Raw genomic sequence first — 18,919 nt, 5'->3', positions numbered from 1 at the left:
GGCGGCATACAAATCTAAATAATAAATAAATAAATAAATAAATAAATAAATAAATAAATATCACACAGCAGCTTCTCTGCCCATTTTTCATCTCCGCTCTGCTCCTAAGTGTCTGCATGAGAAAAAAAGCTGGATAAGAAATAAATTTTATTTTATAGTTGCACATAAATCTTCATAAACTTCTGAATCCAGAGGCCAGAATACTGTTGGTTTTAGTTTTCCATTTATGAGGAAGTTCTATAGGAGATCTATAAAGTAGCTTGCTAAAAATGGCAGTTTACGCCCTTTACATTAATCATGCTTTTACTTGACTTTGTATGGCATACTACATCCAGAAATAATCTAGCAGATAATTTATATATGACCATGAATTGCTTCCTGAGTCTTTTCCCTTTTTTAAAAAAATACTCTTTATTAATTTTTGCTTAAAATTAACTTACAATAATAAGTTACAACAAACTTACAACATACAACATAACATACAACTAAATCAAAGACAAGTAAAACATTAATAATTTTCTTTTACAGCTTCTTGGTACTATTTTCTTGTATATTTACAGTTTACAATATCATTATCCTTATTCTATTCTATTATTATATAAAAAACTGTTTTCAATAAATTAATATAAGAACATAAGAAGAGCCATGCTGAATCAGGCCAAAGCCCATCGAGTCCAGCATTCTGCATCACACAGTGGCCCACCAATTGTCCATGGGGATCTTGAGCAGAAAGAAATATAGAAACATAGAAACATAGAAGTCTGACGGCAGAAAAAGACCTCATGATCCATCTAGTCTGCCCTTATACTATTTTCTGTATTTTATCTTAGGATGGATATATGTTTATCCCAGGCATGTTTAAATTCAGTTACTGTGGATTTATCTACCACATCTGCTGGAAGTTTGTTCCAAGGATCTACTACTCTTTCAGTAAAATAATATTTTCTCATGTTGCTTTTGATCTTTCCCCCAACTAACTTCAGATTGTGTCCCCTTGTTCTTGTGTTCACTTTCCTATTAAAAACACTTCCCTCCTGGACCTTATTTAACTCTTTAATATATTTAAATGTTTCGATCATGTCCCCCCTTTTCCTTCTGTCCTCCAGACTATACAGATTGAGTTCATTAAGTCTTTCCTGATACGTTTTATACTTAAGACCTTCCACCATTCTTGTAGCCCGTCTTTGGACCCGTTCAATTTTGTCAATATCTTTTTGTAGGTGAGATCTCCAGAACTGAACACAGTATTCCAAATGTGGTCTCACCAGCATTCTATATAGTGGGATCATAATCTCCCTCTTCCTGCTTGTTATACCTCTAGCTATGCAGCCAAGCATCCTACTTGCTTTCCCTACCGCCTGACTGCACTGTTCACCCATTTTGAGACTGTCAGAAATCACTACCCCTAAATCCTTTTCTTTTGAAGTATTTGCCAACACTGAACTGCCAATACAATACTTAGATTGAGGATTCCTTTTCCCCAAGTGCATTATTTTACATTTGGAAACATTAAACTGCAGTTTCCATTGCTTAGACCATTTATCTAGTAAAGCTAAATCATTTACCATATTACAGACGCCTCCAGGAATATCAACCCTATTGCACACTTTAGAGTCATCGGCAAATAGGCAAACCTTCCCTACCAAACCTTCCCCTATGTCACTCACAAATATATTAAAAAGAATAGGACCCAGAACAGATCCTTGTGGCACACCGCTTGTAACCTGACTCTGCTCAGAATACTCGCCATTAACAATAACTCTCTGATGTCTACGCTTCAGCCAGCTGCAAATCCATTGAACTATCCAGGGATTAAGTCCAATCTTCACTAATTTATCTATCAGCTCTTTATGTGGAACCGTATCAAAGGCTTTGCTGAAGTCCAGGTAGGCAATATCCACGGCACCACCTTCATCCAACACCTTTGTGACATAGTCAAAGAAATCAATGAGATTAGTCTGACATGATTTGCCTTCAGTAAAGCCATGCTGATTTGGGTCTAATAAGTTATTGTTTTTTAGATGCTGATTTATCCTCTTTTTGAGTAGAGTCTCCATCATTTTAACTACAACTGATATCAAGCTAACTGGCCTGTAGTTACCAGCTTCTTCTCTACTGCCCTTCTTGTGAATAGGCACAACACTGGCCATTCTCCAATCCTCAGGAACTTCTCCTGTTAACAAGGATTGGTTAAACAAATCAGTCAGGGGGGTAGCAATGACAGATCTGAGTTCTTTAAGAACTCTGGGGTGGATGCCATCTGGACCCATTGCCTTATTTATCTTTAATCGTTCAAGTTCTTCTAAGACATCGGCTTCTAAGATCACTGGAGCTGAATCCGTACAGCTGGAAGCAATGCTATATCCCTTCCTTTTCCCTGACCCCCAACAAATGGTAATCAAGGGAATCCTGCCTGCCTCAAGCAACACAGAGGCGGCACATGGACATCCATTTCAATAACACTTGGCATTCATGAATCTGTCTAATCCTGCCTTGAAGCTATCAAGGCTGACAGTTGTCACAACCTCTTCTGGAAGTGAATTCCATAAACTAAGGACCCTCTGGGTGAAGAAATATTTCCCTTGAATTGAGTCAGCCATTTCTTTTTCAACAATTATTTCATTTATATTACATACATAAATATCTAATTATTTCATATGGAATACACAGAAAGTAGAGTAATATAATTTTATATGGTTTCTTCATTTATAGAACTATTTTATAGTAGTTTTTCATATTTATTTTGTTTTAGCCAATTGCTCATGCTTTGTAAAAGCCTGATTCATCTTTATCCTGAAGTTCCATTGATAATTTATTCATTTCAGCACATTCTAAGGTTTTTCTAACAACAGTTAACATAGTCGGGATCAAGTCGGTTTTCCAGCTCTGCACATACACAATTTTGGCAGCAGTGGTAATATGGAGCATTCTATACTGCTCAAAAAAATAAAGAGAACACTCAAATAACACATCCTAGATCTGAATGAATGAAGTGTATTGTCATTGAATACTTTGTTCTGTACAAAGCTGAATGTGCACAACAGCATGTGAAATTGATTGTCAGTGTTGCTTCCTAAGTGGACAGCTTGGTTTCACAGAAGTTTGATTTACTTGGAGTTATATTGTGTTGTTTAAGTGTTCCCTTTATTTTTTTGAGTAGTGTATATCTATCTTCTTTCTTGGTTTCTCCCCTAAAGATACCCGGTAAGAATACAGTGTTCCCTCGATTTTTGCGGGGGATGCGTTCCGAGACCGCCCGCGAAAGTTGAATTTCCGCGAAGTAGAGATGCGGAAGTAAATACACTATTTTTGCCTATGAACAGTATCACAAACCTTCCCTTAGCACTTTAAACCCCTGAATTGCAATTTCCCATTCCCTTAGCAACCATTTAGATTATTACTCACCATGATTATTTATTAAAGTTTATTTTTAAAAATATTTATTAAAGGCAGATGAAAGTCTGGCGATGATATATGACATCATCAGGTGGGAAAAACCGTGGTATAGGGGGAAAACCCGCAAAGTATTTTTTAATTAATATTTTTGAAAAACCATGGTATAGACTTTTCGCAAAGTTCGAACCCGTGAAAATCGAGGGAACACTGTAGTTCCAGTTTCATTTCAATCTCTCAAGAAATAATTTGTTCTAAGGAGATTTTAATTTTATTCCAAAATAGCTTCACTTTGGGGCAGGTCGACCAGAGATGGTAGTACGTCCCCTTTTCTTTTTTGCATTTCCAACACTTTGGGGAGACCTTTGGAAACATTTTTGCCAATCATGCTGGAGGAAGATGCCATCTGTAAAACATTTTATAAATATTTTCTTAGTAGGCTACTGCGAATGTCAATTTATAGTTTACCTCTCAAATTTTTTCCAATTCTGACAAATTTATTGAATAGCCAAAATTCTGAGCCAGGTGATCCTTTAACTACTTCTTCATGTAAATTATATTGTAGTAGGAAATTATATCGTTTTGAAATCATTTCTTCTTCTGTGCCAGATAATATTTTATCTAATCCATGTATATTTTGAAATCTGAAGGTTTTTAAACTTCTGTCTGGTCAATGGAAAAAACACTTCCTAGTGAAATACATACCATATTTTTCAGAGTATAAGATGCACCAGAGTACAAGATGCATCTTAGGTTAGTGCTGGAAAGAAACATTCGGAGCAATGGGGAAAAAAACTGCAAAGACTTAGATCTTGGAAAACATTTTTTGCAGAGAACAACAATGAAAGAGCTAGAAACATCATTAGCAGCTAGTTATGGCTTTTTAAAAAGCTTGGGGGGGGGGAAGCTACATTCAGAGTATAAGACACACCCGAAATTTTTAGTTTCTTTTAGGGAGGAAAAGGGTGCGTCTTATACTCTGAACAATACGGTACTTAATTTACTTCTCTTCCAGCAGCTAAAAGCACTGATCTTGTGGATTTGAGCTGAAACTAACTTCATTTTTTTCCTAATAATATAATACTTGCAACTCTTTCTATGGGGTGGTGATGGTAAGATACGTACATAGTGTATTAACTAAGATATCAGTGGACCATGGAAACAGACACAAACTAGATGCAGTAGGTTAAAGATGCTTATAAAATACATTGCACATAAGAACTCAAATAACTCTTCAGTCAAAATCAAGAATATCAGGAGGGACATATATAATGACACACTCCTGTTCATACTTGGCAAGAGGTACAGAATGACATGGACTAAATGTGAAGTAACGTTGTTAATCACTCACTTAGAATGGTTAAGTGTTAACTGGACAAAGCTATTGGTTAACTGCATTTTCATACTCTTCTTTCTCAACTTACCCTTTGGTTTGAGGCATGATTCCCAGTGTAATTACGGTATCTTACACTGAATTGTCTATGTATATTGGGCACCTACAAAGAGGCTAGGAAAATTTCTCACACCAAATGTGAATTGCAACATCCATAATTGCATGCTTGTAATTGAGGTTCAAACAAAACTGGAGGGCATCAGGTTGGAGTAGACTGGCTTAAGGCAATTCTTTTAAAGCAAATTATCTGAATTACTTGCTTATTTAGCAATTCACTGTGTGAATCAAGGTATTATAGTTTAAAAAATGCAGTTTATAATACAGCATACTGTATGAATCCATCCAACTGTGCCTTGGACAAGTAATCCATTCGTTTGGCCTAGTACTGGCTTTACTGAATGAATATTTTGCAGAGAAAGGGTCTTTCACAATCTTACTACTGAAATAACTGATGTAGCAGTTTGGATCCCAGAGAACTCTAGACATGTGCCCAACGGAAAGAAGGAAGGAGGGAGGGAGGGAGGGAGGGAGAGGGAGAGAGGGAGGGAGGGAGAGAAAGGGAGTGACAGAGGGAGGGAAGAGAGGGGGGAATTGTTTACTTAGGGCCATCTCATCTGAATATCAGAATACTGTATTCTCATTTTCTGCTGGGGCAACAGATTCAGCAAGTCAAGCAGAATTTCACTTTTTAAGTTAAGAGACTATCCATTATCTGGTCTGGTTCAACTCAGAGTTAACACTTCAGTTTACAGGGCAAAAGGCACCAGAAGAAAGGTCTCCGTCCTTTGTAACAATTGCAGCTGGCTGCTATGACGTTATGAATTGTCCATGTTCTGGGGGCAATTTCCAAATTCCAGTGATATACCTCTTTCAATTCACCTTCAGAGAGAAGTGCTGAGAGCTGGTGCTATTGACTTCAGCACCTATTGTTCAAGAACTCTCTCCAGAGTTCTCCTTCCCAGAAAAACAGATTCTTCTTCAAACATTTTTTCCTGGATGAGCAAACACAGCTGACTTGGGTGCAGATGGACTTTGTTGCTGGAGCTATTGGAGGTAACAAATAATATGATGGTATTTTGATGAAGAGAGACAAATGTTATTTCTTTGATATCACGGGCATATGCCAGGACTAGAATTAAAGAGTTTTGGGACATCCAGGAGTGAGAACTTAATCAGGCAAGAAGTTAGCTGAGGATAGCAGCAGATTTGGGATTAGTGCTCATATATTTCCTTTCTAGCCTTATAGACTATCATTGTTTCCAACACAATCATACACTACTTCAGACATTGCTCTTTGTTTTAGATTTTCACTTTTCTTTTTGAGAATCTGATCAATTCCATCTGATGTTTATTTTCTTTGTTTCCCCCCTAAGCCCAGTTACTCTTTTAAATATACAGTATTTAATTCACAATTCAATCCTTATTGAATTGAGCAACATACTCCAAGATATTTCTTTTGTAGTGTTTGCTAATTTTTTCATTTTATCCTTAATAATTCAAAACCTACCTTCCCTTCCATCATTATTAAACAACCTATTCTCCTTGTGCTCCATTATATGTTTCTTTCTTTTAATATACTCAAATCTACTTCTATCTAACAAAATAGGCTACAGCATGTGATGGCGAACCTATGGCATGGGTGTCACAGGTGGCACACGGAGACGTATCTGTTGGCACACGAGCTGTTGCCCTAGCTCGGCTCCAACGTGCACTGTATGCTGGCCAGCTGATTTTTAGCTTGCACAGGGCTCTGGGGGGTGTTTTTGACTTCCAGAGAGCCTCTGGGGGGAATGGGGGAGGGCATTTTTACTCTCCCCACTCTAGGGAAGCCTTTGGAGCCTGGAGAGGGTGAAACATGAGCCTATCAGAAATTGGGAAACAGGTTGTTTCCAGCCTCCAGAGGGCCTCCAGGGGGTGGGGGAAGCTGTTTTCACCCTCCCCAGGCATTGAATTATGGGTATGGGAACTCACGCATGCACGGTAGTGTGTACCCAAGTTCTTTCGGTACCCAAGGAAAAAAAGGCTCGCCATCACTGAGCTATAGCATGCACTTAAATATAGCCACCTTCATTTCTTTAGACAAATATTCATTCCTCTCAATAAGTCACATAGTTTCCACCATCTTTCTAATAATGTTTGCATATTTTAAAATTTCTTCCAAGTATTTCCCCATACTGTACTCACTAGCTTTAAAATAGTGGTTGCAACTGAATAATCCAAACCCGGCTCTTTTTATTTGTGAGTAATGGTAATGATAATGATAATAATTTATTAGATTTGTATGCCGCCCCTCTCTGAAGACTCGGGGTGGCTCACAACAATGATAAAAACAATATTATAGTGAAACAAATCTAATATTAAAAAGAAATATATAAAACCCTATCATATTAAAACAAGACAACACATACATACCAAACATAAAATATAAAGAGCCTGGGGAAAATGCATGCAAGGTGCATTAAAACAAAAGAAAACAAGATTTTAACAGCAGGCACACCTGCCATTGTGAAACCAGTGTCACTGGAGATGCCCCGTATCATTTTACTGTTCTGTTTTTTTAAACTATTTATGTATAACTTGCAGTCATTTACTTCATTTTTCCTCACAATCATTGTCACCTTACTCTTCCATACATTAAAATTTCAAATCAGTGGTTGTAAATAATATGATTTAGCTAAAAAATCTTGTAAACCTTTTGGGTTCTCAACTACTTTTTGCATACATGTACATTCATGCCCCCAAATATCATGCCCCTAGAATTATACTTAATATTTCTTATGCACATTATGCAACTTCTACACTGAAAAAATATATGGACTACACAACTCACTCAAGATGCAATTTATATAGACTTTTGTAAAGCTTTGATTCAGTAGTGCACGACAAGCTACTTCAGAAACAAAAATCTTATGGCATCTCTGGTCCCCTTCATGAGTGGATAACTGTGTTTCTGTCAAACAGACAAGTAGCTAAAATAGGGAGTACCCAAATCTTGCTTCTGTCAATAGTGGTATCCCTCAAGGCAGCGTTCTAGGACCAGCACTATTTATTCTTTACATAAATGACCTTTGTGATCATATTAAAAGCAACTGCATTCTCTTTACTCACAATGTTAAACTTTACAACATCACTGATAACACTGCTGCCCTTCAAAAAGACCTTGACCATGTATCAGAATGGTCAGACAACTGGCAACTTCAAATCTCAATCAACAAATGTTCTGTCTTACACATTGGCAAAAAGAATCAGAACACAAAATACATGCTTGGAGGATAACAACCTTGCAGATGACTATAACTCTGTCAAGGACCTTGGCGTACTCATATCTAATCACCTAAGTGCCAGAGCCCACTGTAACAACATTGCCAAAAAGGCACTAAGAATTGTTAATTTAATCTTGCGTAGCTTCTTCTCTGGCAATATTATACTGATAACCAGAGCATAGAAAACATTTGCTAGACTAATTCTCGAATACAGCTCACTGGTATGGAACCCATACTGCATTTTGGACATTAATACAATTGAGAGAGTCCAGAAATATTTTACAATATTCCACTCCTCTACTCGCTACAGAATACCTTATTCCACCAGACTTGAAATTTTGAGTTTGGATAGCTTAGAGCTATGTCATCTTCGATCTGACCTAAATGTGGTTTATAAAATCTTCTGCCACAATGTCCTACCTTTCAATGAATGCTTCAGTTTCAACTGCAACAATACAGAAGCACACCATAGATTCAAACTCAATCTAAACCACTCCAAACTTGATTGCAGAAAATATGATTTCAGCAATAGAGTGATAAATGCCTGGAATGCACTGCCTGACTCTGGTTTCTTCCCCAAACACCAAAAAACTTTAACCTTAGACTGTCTACAATTGACCTCACCCCATATTTAAGAGGTTTGTAAGGGGCATGCATAAGCGCACCATTGTGCGTGTCATCCCTGTCTTATTGTCCTAATGTCCTAATTTACCTGTATCTACTTTGCTTATGTTTATGTTTATACCAATACCTGCTATCTTGTACACGTTTTTGACATAATAAATAAAGAAATAAAATAAAATCAGGCTGGACTTAATTAGTTCTAATGTTTAACCATTATAATGTGTAAAGAAGTTATTGGAAAAAAATGCATCTGATGCTGTGGTTTCTGGAAAGGGTGGCATGTATATAAATGAAGAAATTTACCAATTCTATAAAAGTAGAAATATTCTTGACCAGTCTATTCAATATTCTAGCAGCTAGTTTTTAGCCTTTGCTCCACTCTTTTGGCTTTCTTTGAGACATTACCTATTTAGTACTGATTAATGATGTTTAGAGAATGCCATGGTTCAGTGTTCCTGGGACTGCATGATTCAGCAGATAAGAAGAATCTGTTAAGTGTGAAAGAGTGAAGAGTGAACTTTAGGGGAAAAAATTCTATGCTCCCTGTTATTAATACAAAACTAGGCCAAGCAAAACCCATGGTTGAACTTTGTATGTTCACTTTCTTTATTTCTACTTAATAAGGCTAAGTCAAGATGATATCTTTTTTTTGCAAAGCTGAATATTTATATTTTGATTTACAGTCAAGAGAGATCAATCCTACTGAATTCAAAAATTGTTGCCAATATATCCTAGAATTCTGTTCCATCATAAGGGATGCTAGATGTCAAAGACTCATTTGGATTATTCTAGGACAGATAAGAAGTATCTCCTTTTCCATTTTAACTTCTTTTTTTAGTAAAATGAAGAAAATATATGTTGAATTGATATTGACCCAAGAAATAAAGAGGGAATATTCGATATATCATATGTTTTGGAGTATAACATGCACCTTCTTCTTCCTTAAAAGAGGCTGAAAATTTGGGTACATCTTACACTCCAAATGTAGCTTTTTCAAAGCTTTTTTCTTCCAGCCCTAAGTAGGTGCTAATGATCTTCCCAGCTTCCTGCTCCCTCTGAAGAAGGTTATTTCCAGCCCTAAGTCTTTGCAGCTTTGTTTTCATTCCTACTCCCTCTGAAAAGGGCTTTTTCAGGCCCAACACCATGCTAATGATCTTCCTGGCTTGCAGCATTTATTTTTATTCCTAGTCCCTTCAAAGCAGTTTTTCCTGCCTTAAAACCCTGCTGTTCTGTTCGGGTCGTATGTGACCCGAAGCCAAGTTTGAGTCCCTGTAAAAATTTTTCCCTGCATATCTGAAACTTGAAATTTCATGACTATTTATCATTTCAGGGGTTCTCTCTATGAGAATTTTTTTGGGGGGGTGGGGGGCTTAGTTTTTGCTGGGCAAAAAAAGTTACAAATCTTATGTTCGGGTCACATACGACCCGGACCGAAAACTCTTCATTTGAAGTGCTTATGTTTGGTCTTTTTGAAAGCTTTTTTCACTTGGAAAGTAGTCTGAACATTTCTGCACACAATGATATGAAAATTGAAATGAAAAAAGTAAATCTTATTGGTTTATTTTGCGGATATAATGCACGCCCCCCCCGTTTTTGTGAAATTTTTTTCAATTTATGGATAGTTTTGCTTGCAAAATGCATTCTATTTTACTAAAGTTGGTGTGAGATTGGTAGCTTGAACATTTCTGAATATAAGAAAAATATAAAGGAACTGAAAAAAATGATTCTTATTGGTTTTTTAACATCAGAAATAAGGCCTCCCCCCCCCCCTTGGCTGCTTGCAACCATTTTCACTTTTTATTTTTTTATGCTCCAAATCCGAAATATTCTTTAAAATCTTAGGCATTCATTTACTCAATTTAACAATGCTGATCATCAAAAAATATTTTTGGGGTGGTGGCTAATTGTTTTCTGGGCAAAAAAAAATCATAACTTTGAATCTGTTTCTGTTCGTATGTGACCGGACCAAAAATAATTTTTTTAGGTACTTGAATTTGATCTTTTTGAAAACTTTTTCAACTGGAAAACTAGTTTGAACATTTATGAACATAATGATATGAAAATTGAACTGGAAAAATTGAGACTTATATTTTTATTTTGATCAAAAAGCCCCTCCCCCCATCCTTTTTTAATTTCGTGTCAATTTCTATTTTTTAAGGCTACAAATCCCTAAGGAATTTTCCCCCAAGAGGTTTGATATACTAAATTGAACATTTCTGAATATAAGAAAAATATAAATGAACTGAAAAAAATGGTTCTTATTGGTTTATTTTTGCCACAAAAGGGCCACCCCCCCCTCGGCCTTGCTGTGTGCCATTATTGTCACTGTTTATACATATTTGTCTAGAAATATTTGGAATATCCTTTTGAAAATCAACCACATTGTAGCCAGAGAACTAATTTTATGAAACAAATCCATTTTACTAAAAAAAAGTATGTAAGTTTGAAATTAACAGCATAATTTTTATATAAATTGAAATAATTGAGGCATACTTTATGTGCAAAATAAACCAATATGCATCAATTTTTCCAGTTCAATTTTCATATCATTATGTTCAGAAATGTTCAAGCTACCAATCCCACACCAACTTTAGTAAAATAGAATGTATTTTGCTAGCAAAACTATCCATAAAGTGAAGACTATTTAAAAAAAACGGGGGGGCGTGCATTTCATCAACAAAATAAACCAATATGCATCAATTTTTCCAGTTCAATTTTCATATCATTATGTTCAGAAATGTTCAAGCTACCAATCCCATAGCAACTTTAGTAAAATAGAATGCATTTTGCAAGCAAAACTATCCATAAATTGAAAAAAATTTCACAAAAACAGGGGGGGCATGCATTATATCCGCAAAATAAACCAATAAGATTTACTTTTTTCATTTCAATTTTCATATCATTGTGTGCAGAAATGTTCAGACTACTTTCCAAGTGAAAAAAGCTTTCAAAAAGACCAAACATAAGCACTGCAAATGAAGAGTTTTCGGTCCGGGTCGTATGTGACCCGAACAGAAGATTTGTTATTTTTCTTAAACAGAACAGCAGGGTTAAGTCTTTGCAGGCTTGTTTTTATCCCTACTCCTTCTGAAAAAGGTTCAGCCCTAACCAGGGGATGGGATAATGTGCTGACGCTGAACAGACTAAGGACGCTAGCCAGGTCAATACCTGGTAGGTAGTTTTTCCTCCCTATTTCCCACCCCATATAAGATATAAGGTATGTCTTACACTCCGGTGCATCATAAAGTCTGAAAAATATGGTAGGGCATGTCAGTTTGATCTAGTGGTTAAGGCATCAGGCTAGAAAATGAAAGATTCTAAGTTCTGGGTCCACCTTATTCATGAGAGCTGGCTGGGTGACTTTGGGCCAATTGCTCTCACTTAGGCCAACCCATCTTACTGGGAGTATGTTTGCTGCCATGAGTTATTTATAAAAATAACAGTGGGATTAAAAAGCTAACTAACTAAACTAACTAAACTAACTAAACTAACTAAACTAACTAAACTAACTAAACTAACTAAACTAACTAAACTAACTAAACTAACTAAACTAACTAAACTAACTAAACTAACTAAACTAACTAACCAGGGATTGGTTCCTACTTACCTTGCGCCGGTTCACTTCCTTCCACACTGTGTGACCACACCATGTCGGCGTGCTGTGTGGACATGCATTTGCTTTGCATGCCGCATGTGTGTGCACATGCTTTGCACACACATGCATGCGCAGTGCCAAAAAATAAAAATAAAATAAACATAATAATCTGAAAACAAGATGGCGACCACATGCACAGTGCTGGAACTCCGCTTGTGCGCATGCTCAGAAGAAAAAATAAATTAAAATAAAAGATGGTAGCGTCCACGACCAGCACTGACTGAATTGGGTTAGTCACATCATTGTGACATCACCAGTGGATCACTACCAGTTTGGACGAACTGGTCCGAACTGGAAGGAACCTACCCCTGTAACTAACTAACTAAAACGCAAATAATTTTTTCTATAAAATGTTTTACAAAACCACATAGAAAAACCAATTCTGGATACACATCAGGAGACAAAAGTCTATTTGTCAATTTAAACTTAGCAGAGTGTTTCCCTAAAAGAGAAAAGCCCTTTATCTTTCCCAGTTCAGAAGTTCTCTCAATTCTTTTGGCTAAATATGGCATTTATTTATTTATTACATATTTATCCCACCTTTATTTACAATAACGTTCTAAACCACATTACATTGTCTACCCTATTTGTAACTTATCTATAGACCGCAGGTACCTTTTTAACTTACTAAAATATGAATAGAATAGAATAGAATTTTATTGGCCAAGTGTGATTGGACAGACAAGGAATTTGTCCTGGTGCATATGCTCTCAGCGTACATAAAATAAAAAGATACATTTGTTAAGAATCGTGTGGTACAACACTTAATGATTGTCATAGGGGTCAAATAAGCAATGAAGAAACAATCAATATTAATAAAAATCTTAGGATACAATAACAAGTTACAGTCATATAGTCCTAAGTGGGAGGAAAAGGATGATAGGAATGATGAGAAAAACTAGTAAAATAAAAGTGCAGATTTAGTAAATGTCTGACAGTGTTGAGGGAATTATTTGTTTAGTAGAGTGATGGCGTTCGGGAAAAACTGTTTTTGTGTCTAGTTGTCTTGGTGTGCAATGCTCTGTAGCGACGTTTTGAGGGTAGGAGTTGAAACGCTTTATGTCCAGAATGTGAGACAAGACATATACTTGTCTAAATATAGAGAAACCATGCTAAGCAGGATTCATAAACTTTAGACTTAGCCTTTTTAGTCACAGAATTTCATAACATTTTTCCTTCACCTTATAAAGTGGCAAAAGACATGTACTGTATATTGAAGCTACATTTGTCTTTGATTAGTTTTCAACCTGTGGGTGGCGACCCCTTTGGGGGGGTCGAATGACCCTTTAACAGGGGTCGCCTAAGACCATTAGAAAAAAGCAATGTTTGTTTGGTATGTATGTATGTATGTGCGTACGATTGTATAGTGCAGTGTTTTTCAACTAGTGTGCCGTGAGATATGGTCAGGTGTGCCGCGAAGCTCAGAGAGAAAGAAAGCAAGAGAGAGAGAAAGAAAGAGAGAAAGAAAGCAAGAGAGAGAGAAAGAGAGAAAGCAAGAGAAAGAGCGAGAGAGAGAGAAAAAGAACTAGAGAAAGAAAGCAAGAGAGAGAGAGAGGGAGGGAGGGAAGGAGAGAGAAAGACAGAGGGACGTAGGGAGGGAGAGAGAAAGAGAGCAAAAAAGAGAGGAAGGAAGAGAAAGAAAGAGGGATGGAGAGAGAGAGAAAGAAAGAGGAAGGAAGGGAGAGAAAGAGGGAGGGAGAAAGAAATAGAGCGAAGGGGAGGAAGAGAGAATTTTTTTGTCCAAACTTTTTTTAGCCGCCCCCCCCCCGCTCAATGTGCCCCAGGGTTTTGTAAATGTAAAAAATGTGCCGCGGCTCAAAAAAGGTTGAAAATCACTGGTATAGTGGAATGCAGGGGGCTTTATTGATTAGTAAACTGGGGTTTTATTGTTTCTATTGTTATATTTGACTTCTAATGCACTATTGTATTACTTCATTGTTTTAAGCCACCCTGAGTCCCATGGGATTGGGTATATAAATCAATTGTTTACGATGGTCTTAGGAACTGAGATACTCAGCAGTGGGCTACGAGCCGGAACGGTAAATTGCGCTCACCGCCGCGGCTTATAAGTTCTTGCAAGACCAGCGCGATTTTGCTGCTGCATCTGTGGAGGAAGCAAAACCATGCATGGAGCCGCAGGTGTGCCTGTGTTTCAGCATGTGTGGAAGTAAAAAACCCTTATGAGCTGCACTGGCGAGTGCAAGTTTGTGTTCTGGCTCATAACCCACCGCTGGAGATACTGCTCCTCTATCTGTCTCCATGCGGGTCCACCCACATGCAAATAGACTGCTGTAAAACAAATCAAAAATCTGTACCATGGGAACTTCTGAGCATGCGCAGAAGCCGAATTTCCGACACTGTGCATGTATTGCCATTTTGCTTTCAGCTTTTCTTTTTTCTGCAGTTTTAAAAGAACAATTCAATACTGCGCTGTGTAGGAGGAAGCAAACGGGCAACGTGATAAGTTAGAACCCACCCCTGAGTTTCCTAATAATTTTATTATTTTATGGTGAGGGATCACCGCAACATGAGGAACTGTATTAAAGGTTAACGGCATTAGGAAGGTTGTGAACCACTGCATTAGAATATTTGCATTGGCAATATTCCATTGCCTTTAGGATTGCCATAGCAAATTTAATTAATTACAGAATGTGGAAAGATATTTGTAATGCAAATGAACGTGGAAACATACTTGCAATGCAAATCAACAGTCTGGCCTTTATATAACATTTTACAAAGCAGTTGAAGCAAGATCAGTCTTAAACCTCAGATATGAGAACAATCCTACCCACTCTCAGTGCAGTCTAAGTCCAATTTTAGAACAGCCTACATTTATTGTAAACTCTTTGTAAAGCCAGCATAGTTAGTTTTGTGGATTCTATCATTGGATGCTGGCAAGAAGATAGAATAGAATAGAAATCTTTATTGGCCAAGTGGACACACAAGGAATTTGTCTTGGTGCATATGCTCTCAGTGTACATAAAAGAAAAAGATACATTTGTGAAGCTAAAAGATACATTTGTCAAGCAAGATAAAGCTCTATTCTCTATTTGAAACAATTTAATCCAATTATACCTTGAGCAGATAGGATAGTGGAAGAGAAAGTTTTCTGTGCTCCTAGCAATATGGCCACATTGTCACAGAAGAGAATGAATATCTTTACTGCAGATTTTTATTTCAGTGCTTAGCTTTACCATATTTTGCCAACTGGAGAAATTGTAGCCACCTCATACATGTGTTGGCTACATGTCCAGAATTACATTGGAAGGGTGTTTATTAACTGGCCTCTTCTCCAGCACTGAGCTAACACTAACACATAACACTACAGTAGTGTTTCTTTTTAAAGCAATCGCGCAAGATGTTTGGCATAAAATGAATGGAGATGCAAAAAATTAGTCATAATAAAACAAATATTTCTTAAAATGTCTGATATTCAGGCTACCACATGGAAAAACAAGGGCAGAACACACATGCATAATTTCCCATATGAGGCATGAGATCCTCCCCTGTAAAGTATGAAGGTGTTGTAGCAGCAGGGCAATATGAAACAAAAGCAAAGACAAAGAAACCAAGTTAATGAATGCTTATGCAACATGTGATAATGAGCAATTGCACTTGTTTATTTATTTTGACTGTAAGCAGCTTGCACGATAGCTAGTGGGTTCTAAAACCCTTTGTTACCGGTTTGTCTGTGTGCTTGTGCACATGATGCTTCTGCAGAAGTGTTCTGGGCAAGTGAGTGGAGTCTCCCACTGGCGGCGCTACAGGTTCACAAAACCGTGAGCAACCTACCGCTGAAGAGGAGGCAGGTTAATACACACCACTCCTAGTGCAATTCTGTACATATAGCCAACCCACTACTATAAGCTGGAAGCCCTATGCCAGTGATGGTGAACCCTTTTCAGTTCACGTGCAAAACGGCGGGTTGCCGGGGGGGGGGGGGGAGTCATAATTCCATGCCACCACATGCACATGACACCACCCTTGGATGCAATATTCCAAGTGCAGTGAAGGGCTACTGAAATTTTTACTACCACACCATGGGCGTGGCTCATGCAGGACACCCTGCATTTTCTTTCAACATCTTTCAGTGCAAATTGGGTGCTCTGGGGTGCAGCTCCATTTTTGCTACCCCGCTGCATTGCCCCCTGTCCGGGCAGTAGCCCACCCCTGTCCAAGTGTGGCCTCACTAGTACTATCACATCCTATGGTCTTGAAAGTAGAAAAGTGTTTAGCATTTCTGCCTGCTGCAGCACAGTGCTATCTCATATTTGTTTCTTAATTACTCCATTGTTATTTTCCAAACCACACCATTACCAGTGATCGCTTTTCAAGACTAAAAACTCCAGTTTCGAGTGCTTTTAAATGCACAGATAATTTTCCATTCAGTTACGTAAGAACTAAGAACTGTCAAACAAAGGGAACCTTTCAAAAATCCAAATCCACAGTGCTTCAAGACTTTCACCCTTGAAAATATCCAGAATGTCATTTTCCCTAGAGAAAATGTTATCTTGAAATATAGTTGTTGTTTTTTAAGTATCAATGTGGTACATACTGAGAAAATATCATGGAAGTCTCAGTTTTATTGTACTCCAAATGAAAGTTGCAGTACTGTGGGCAGGAAGTGGGGAAGGGGGATGCTTCCCTCCAGCAGACGTGGTTGGTAAATCCACAGTAACTGCATTTAAACATGCCTGGGATAAACATATATCCATTGTAAGATAAAATACAGGAAATAGTATAAGGGCAGACTAGATGGACCATGAGGTCTTTTTCTGCCATCAGTCTTCTATGTTTCTATGTTTCAACTGAGTATCAAACACTAAAAGGGTGCCCACTGGGACTTGTAAGGCAGAGGACTTCCAACTTGGCAACTTTAACACTTGTGGACTTCAACTCTCAGAATTCTCCAGCCAGCATTCTGGGAGTTGAAGTCCACAAGTCTTAAAGCAGCCAAATTTGGGGACCCCACAAAGCATAAGTTTCTATGTTTGAAGAGAATTCACTGACTTAAAAGGTCACTGCAGGATCAACTGCAAATTATTTAAAAATGCCAAGAATGCAACAGCTTAGCAGCTCTGAGCTAAATGGCTGCTCTGAGCAATTACTAGATGCTGGAAAGGAGGCCATGCAGCCAATTTAAACTGGGGCTGCTCCTAGAATGGGACATTTGTTCTGAAAGGCTTAAAATGGCTCAAGACTGGAAAGCTTGAGTTTTGAACTGAAGCTGGAAAACTACAGGCATGGGATACATTTGTAAGGTGCTGTGAGTAAGAAGACGATGATAGCATTCATTTTTACAGCCAGGAAGTGGTGGCAATGGTGACTGTACTAGAGATGGGCCAGAGAGAAAGCACAGCTTTGTTCTCAGTCAGCCTAGCCAGATGCTCTTTAGTTACTATATATAACAGATTAAATACTTTAGCTTTTGGGTTTGTTGTGTATGGATGGCAGTAAGTTAACCCAACTTCTAGAGCAGTGATGGTGAACCTTTTTTCCCTTGGGTGCCAAAAGAGAGTGGGCATGTGCGTGTGCCCACAGCCATAATTTAATGTATGAGGAGGGCAAAAACAGTTCCCCCTGCCCTTGGAGGCCCTCTGGAGGCTGGAAATGGCCTGTTTCCCAGCTTCTGGTGGGCCCAGTAGGCTCGTGTTTTCCCCAGGCTCCAAAGGCTTTCCCCCTTCAGGCTCTCTGAAAGCCAAAAACTCCCTCCCAGAGCCTCTGTGCGAGCCAAAAATCAGCTGGCTGGCACACACATACACATTGGAGCTGAGCTAGGGCAACGGCTATTTCAGCATCCAATAGTTTGCGTGCCAGAAGATATGGCTCCGCATGCCATCTTTGGCACCCGTGCCATAGGTTTGCCATCACTGTTCTAGAGGGCACCTGTTGTCAGAAATCACGGCTGGACTTGCTATAGTTAACTTGTTTATTCAGTAACCAGAACAGCAGCAAAACAACAGTGGAAAAGCTAGAATCAAAAGATACGTCTAAAAGGAACTGGTGCTTATTTATAGGCAGTCGGTTGGAAAAGGCACGGCTTTGATAGCTATTTAGAACTGGCGCCGGCCGTTGCTCGACCAATCAGAGGCTGGCATTCAAAACAGTTATTCTTATCCAATCACGACGGGTGTCACGCTATTGCTGTTTAGCAATAGGTAGCATCCGACAGAACAGCACCAGGTCAAGAAAGCTGCTGTACACCAATGTCAGGCCAACAGCTCTGATATTCAGAACTGGAAATATTACCATTTCCAATCCTTGCTAAATAACAAGAAGCACTGTTAATGGAGATTGCACTAAATAAACTTATTTTTTATTTTATTTTATGTTATGTTATGTTATGTTACGTTACGTTACTTTATTTTATTTATTTTATTTTATTTTATTTTATTTTATTTTATTTTATTTTATTTTTATTTTATTTTATTTTATTTTATTTTATTTTATTTTAAATTAATTAATTAATAATTTATTGGATTTGTATGCTGCCCCTCTCCGTAGACTCGGGGTGGCTAACAACAATGATAAAAACAGCATGTGACAATCCAATAATAAAACAACTAAAAACCCTTATTATAAAACCAAACA

At 37.8% G+C, this 18,919-nt stretch overlaps 1 protein-coding gene across 2 annotated transcripts in view; it reads left to right on the top strand.

Moving 5' to 3' along the window:
• The first annotated feature begins 5,704 nt into the window (after positions 1–5,704).
• SLC25A47 (solute carrier family 25 member 47) overlaps positions 5,705–18,919 on the top strand; it is a 33,305-nt gene continuing 20,090 nt past the window's right edge. Inside the window, exon 1 of one of the 2 annotated variants that reach the window (XM_070752263.1) lies at positions 5,705–5,839. In XM_070752263.1, coding sequence (XP_070608364.1) covers positions 5,812–5,839 — 28 coding nt within the window. In that variant the 5' untranslated portion in view covers positions 5,705–5,811. The remainder of the gene's footprint in view (positions 5,840–18,919) is intronic. The other variant, XM_070752252.1, reaches the window with a different exon arrangement.

Source organism: Erythrolamprus reginae, chromosome 1, assembly GCF_031021105.1.
Source record: "Erythrolamprus reginae isolate rEryReg1 chromosome 1, rEryReg1.hap1, whole genome shotgun sequence".
NCBI lineage: Eukaryota > Metazoa > Chordata > Lepidosauria > Squamata > Dipsadidae > Erythrolamprus > Erythrolamprus reginae.
The sequence above is the reverse complement of the archived record's forward strand: the minus strand, read 5'-3'. Positions and strand labels throughout refer to the sequence as shown.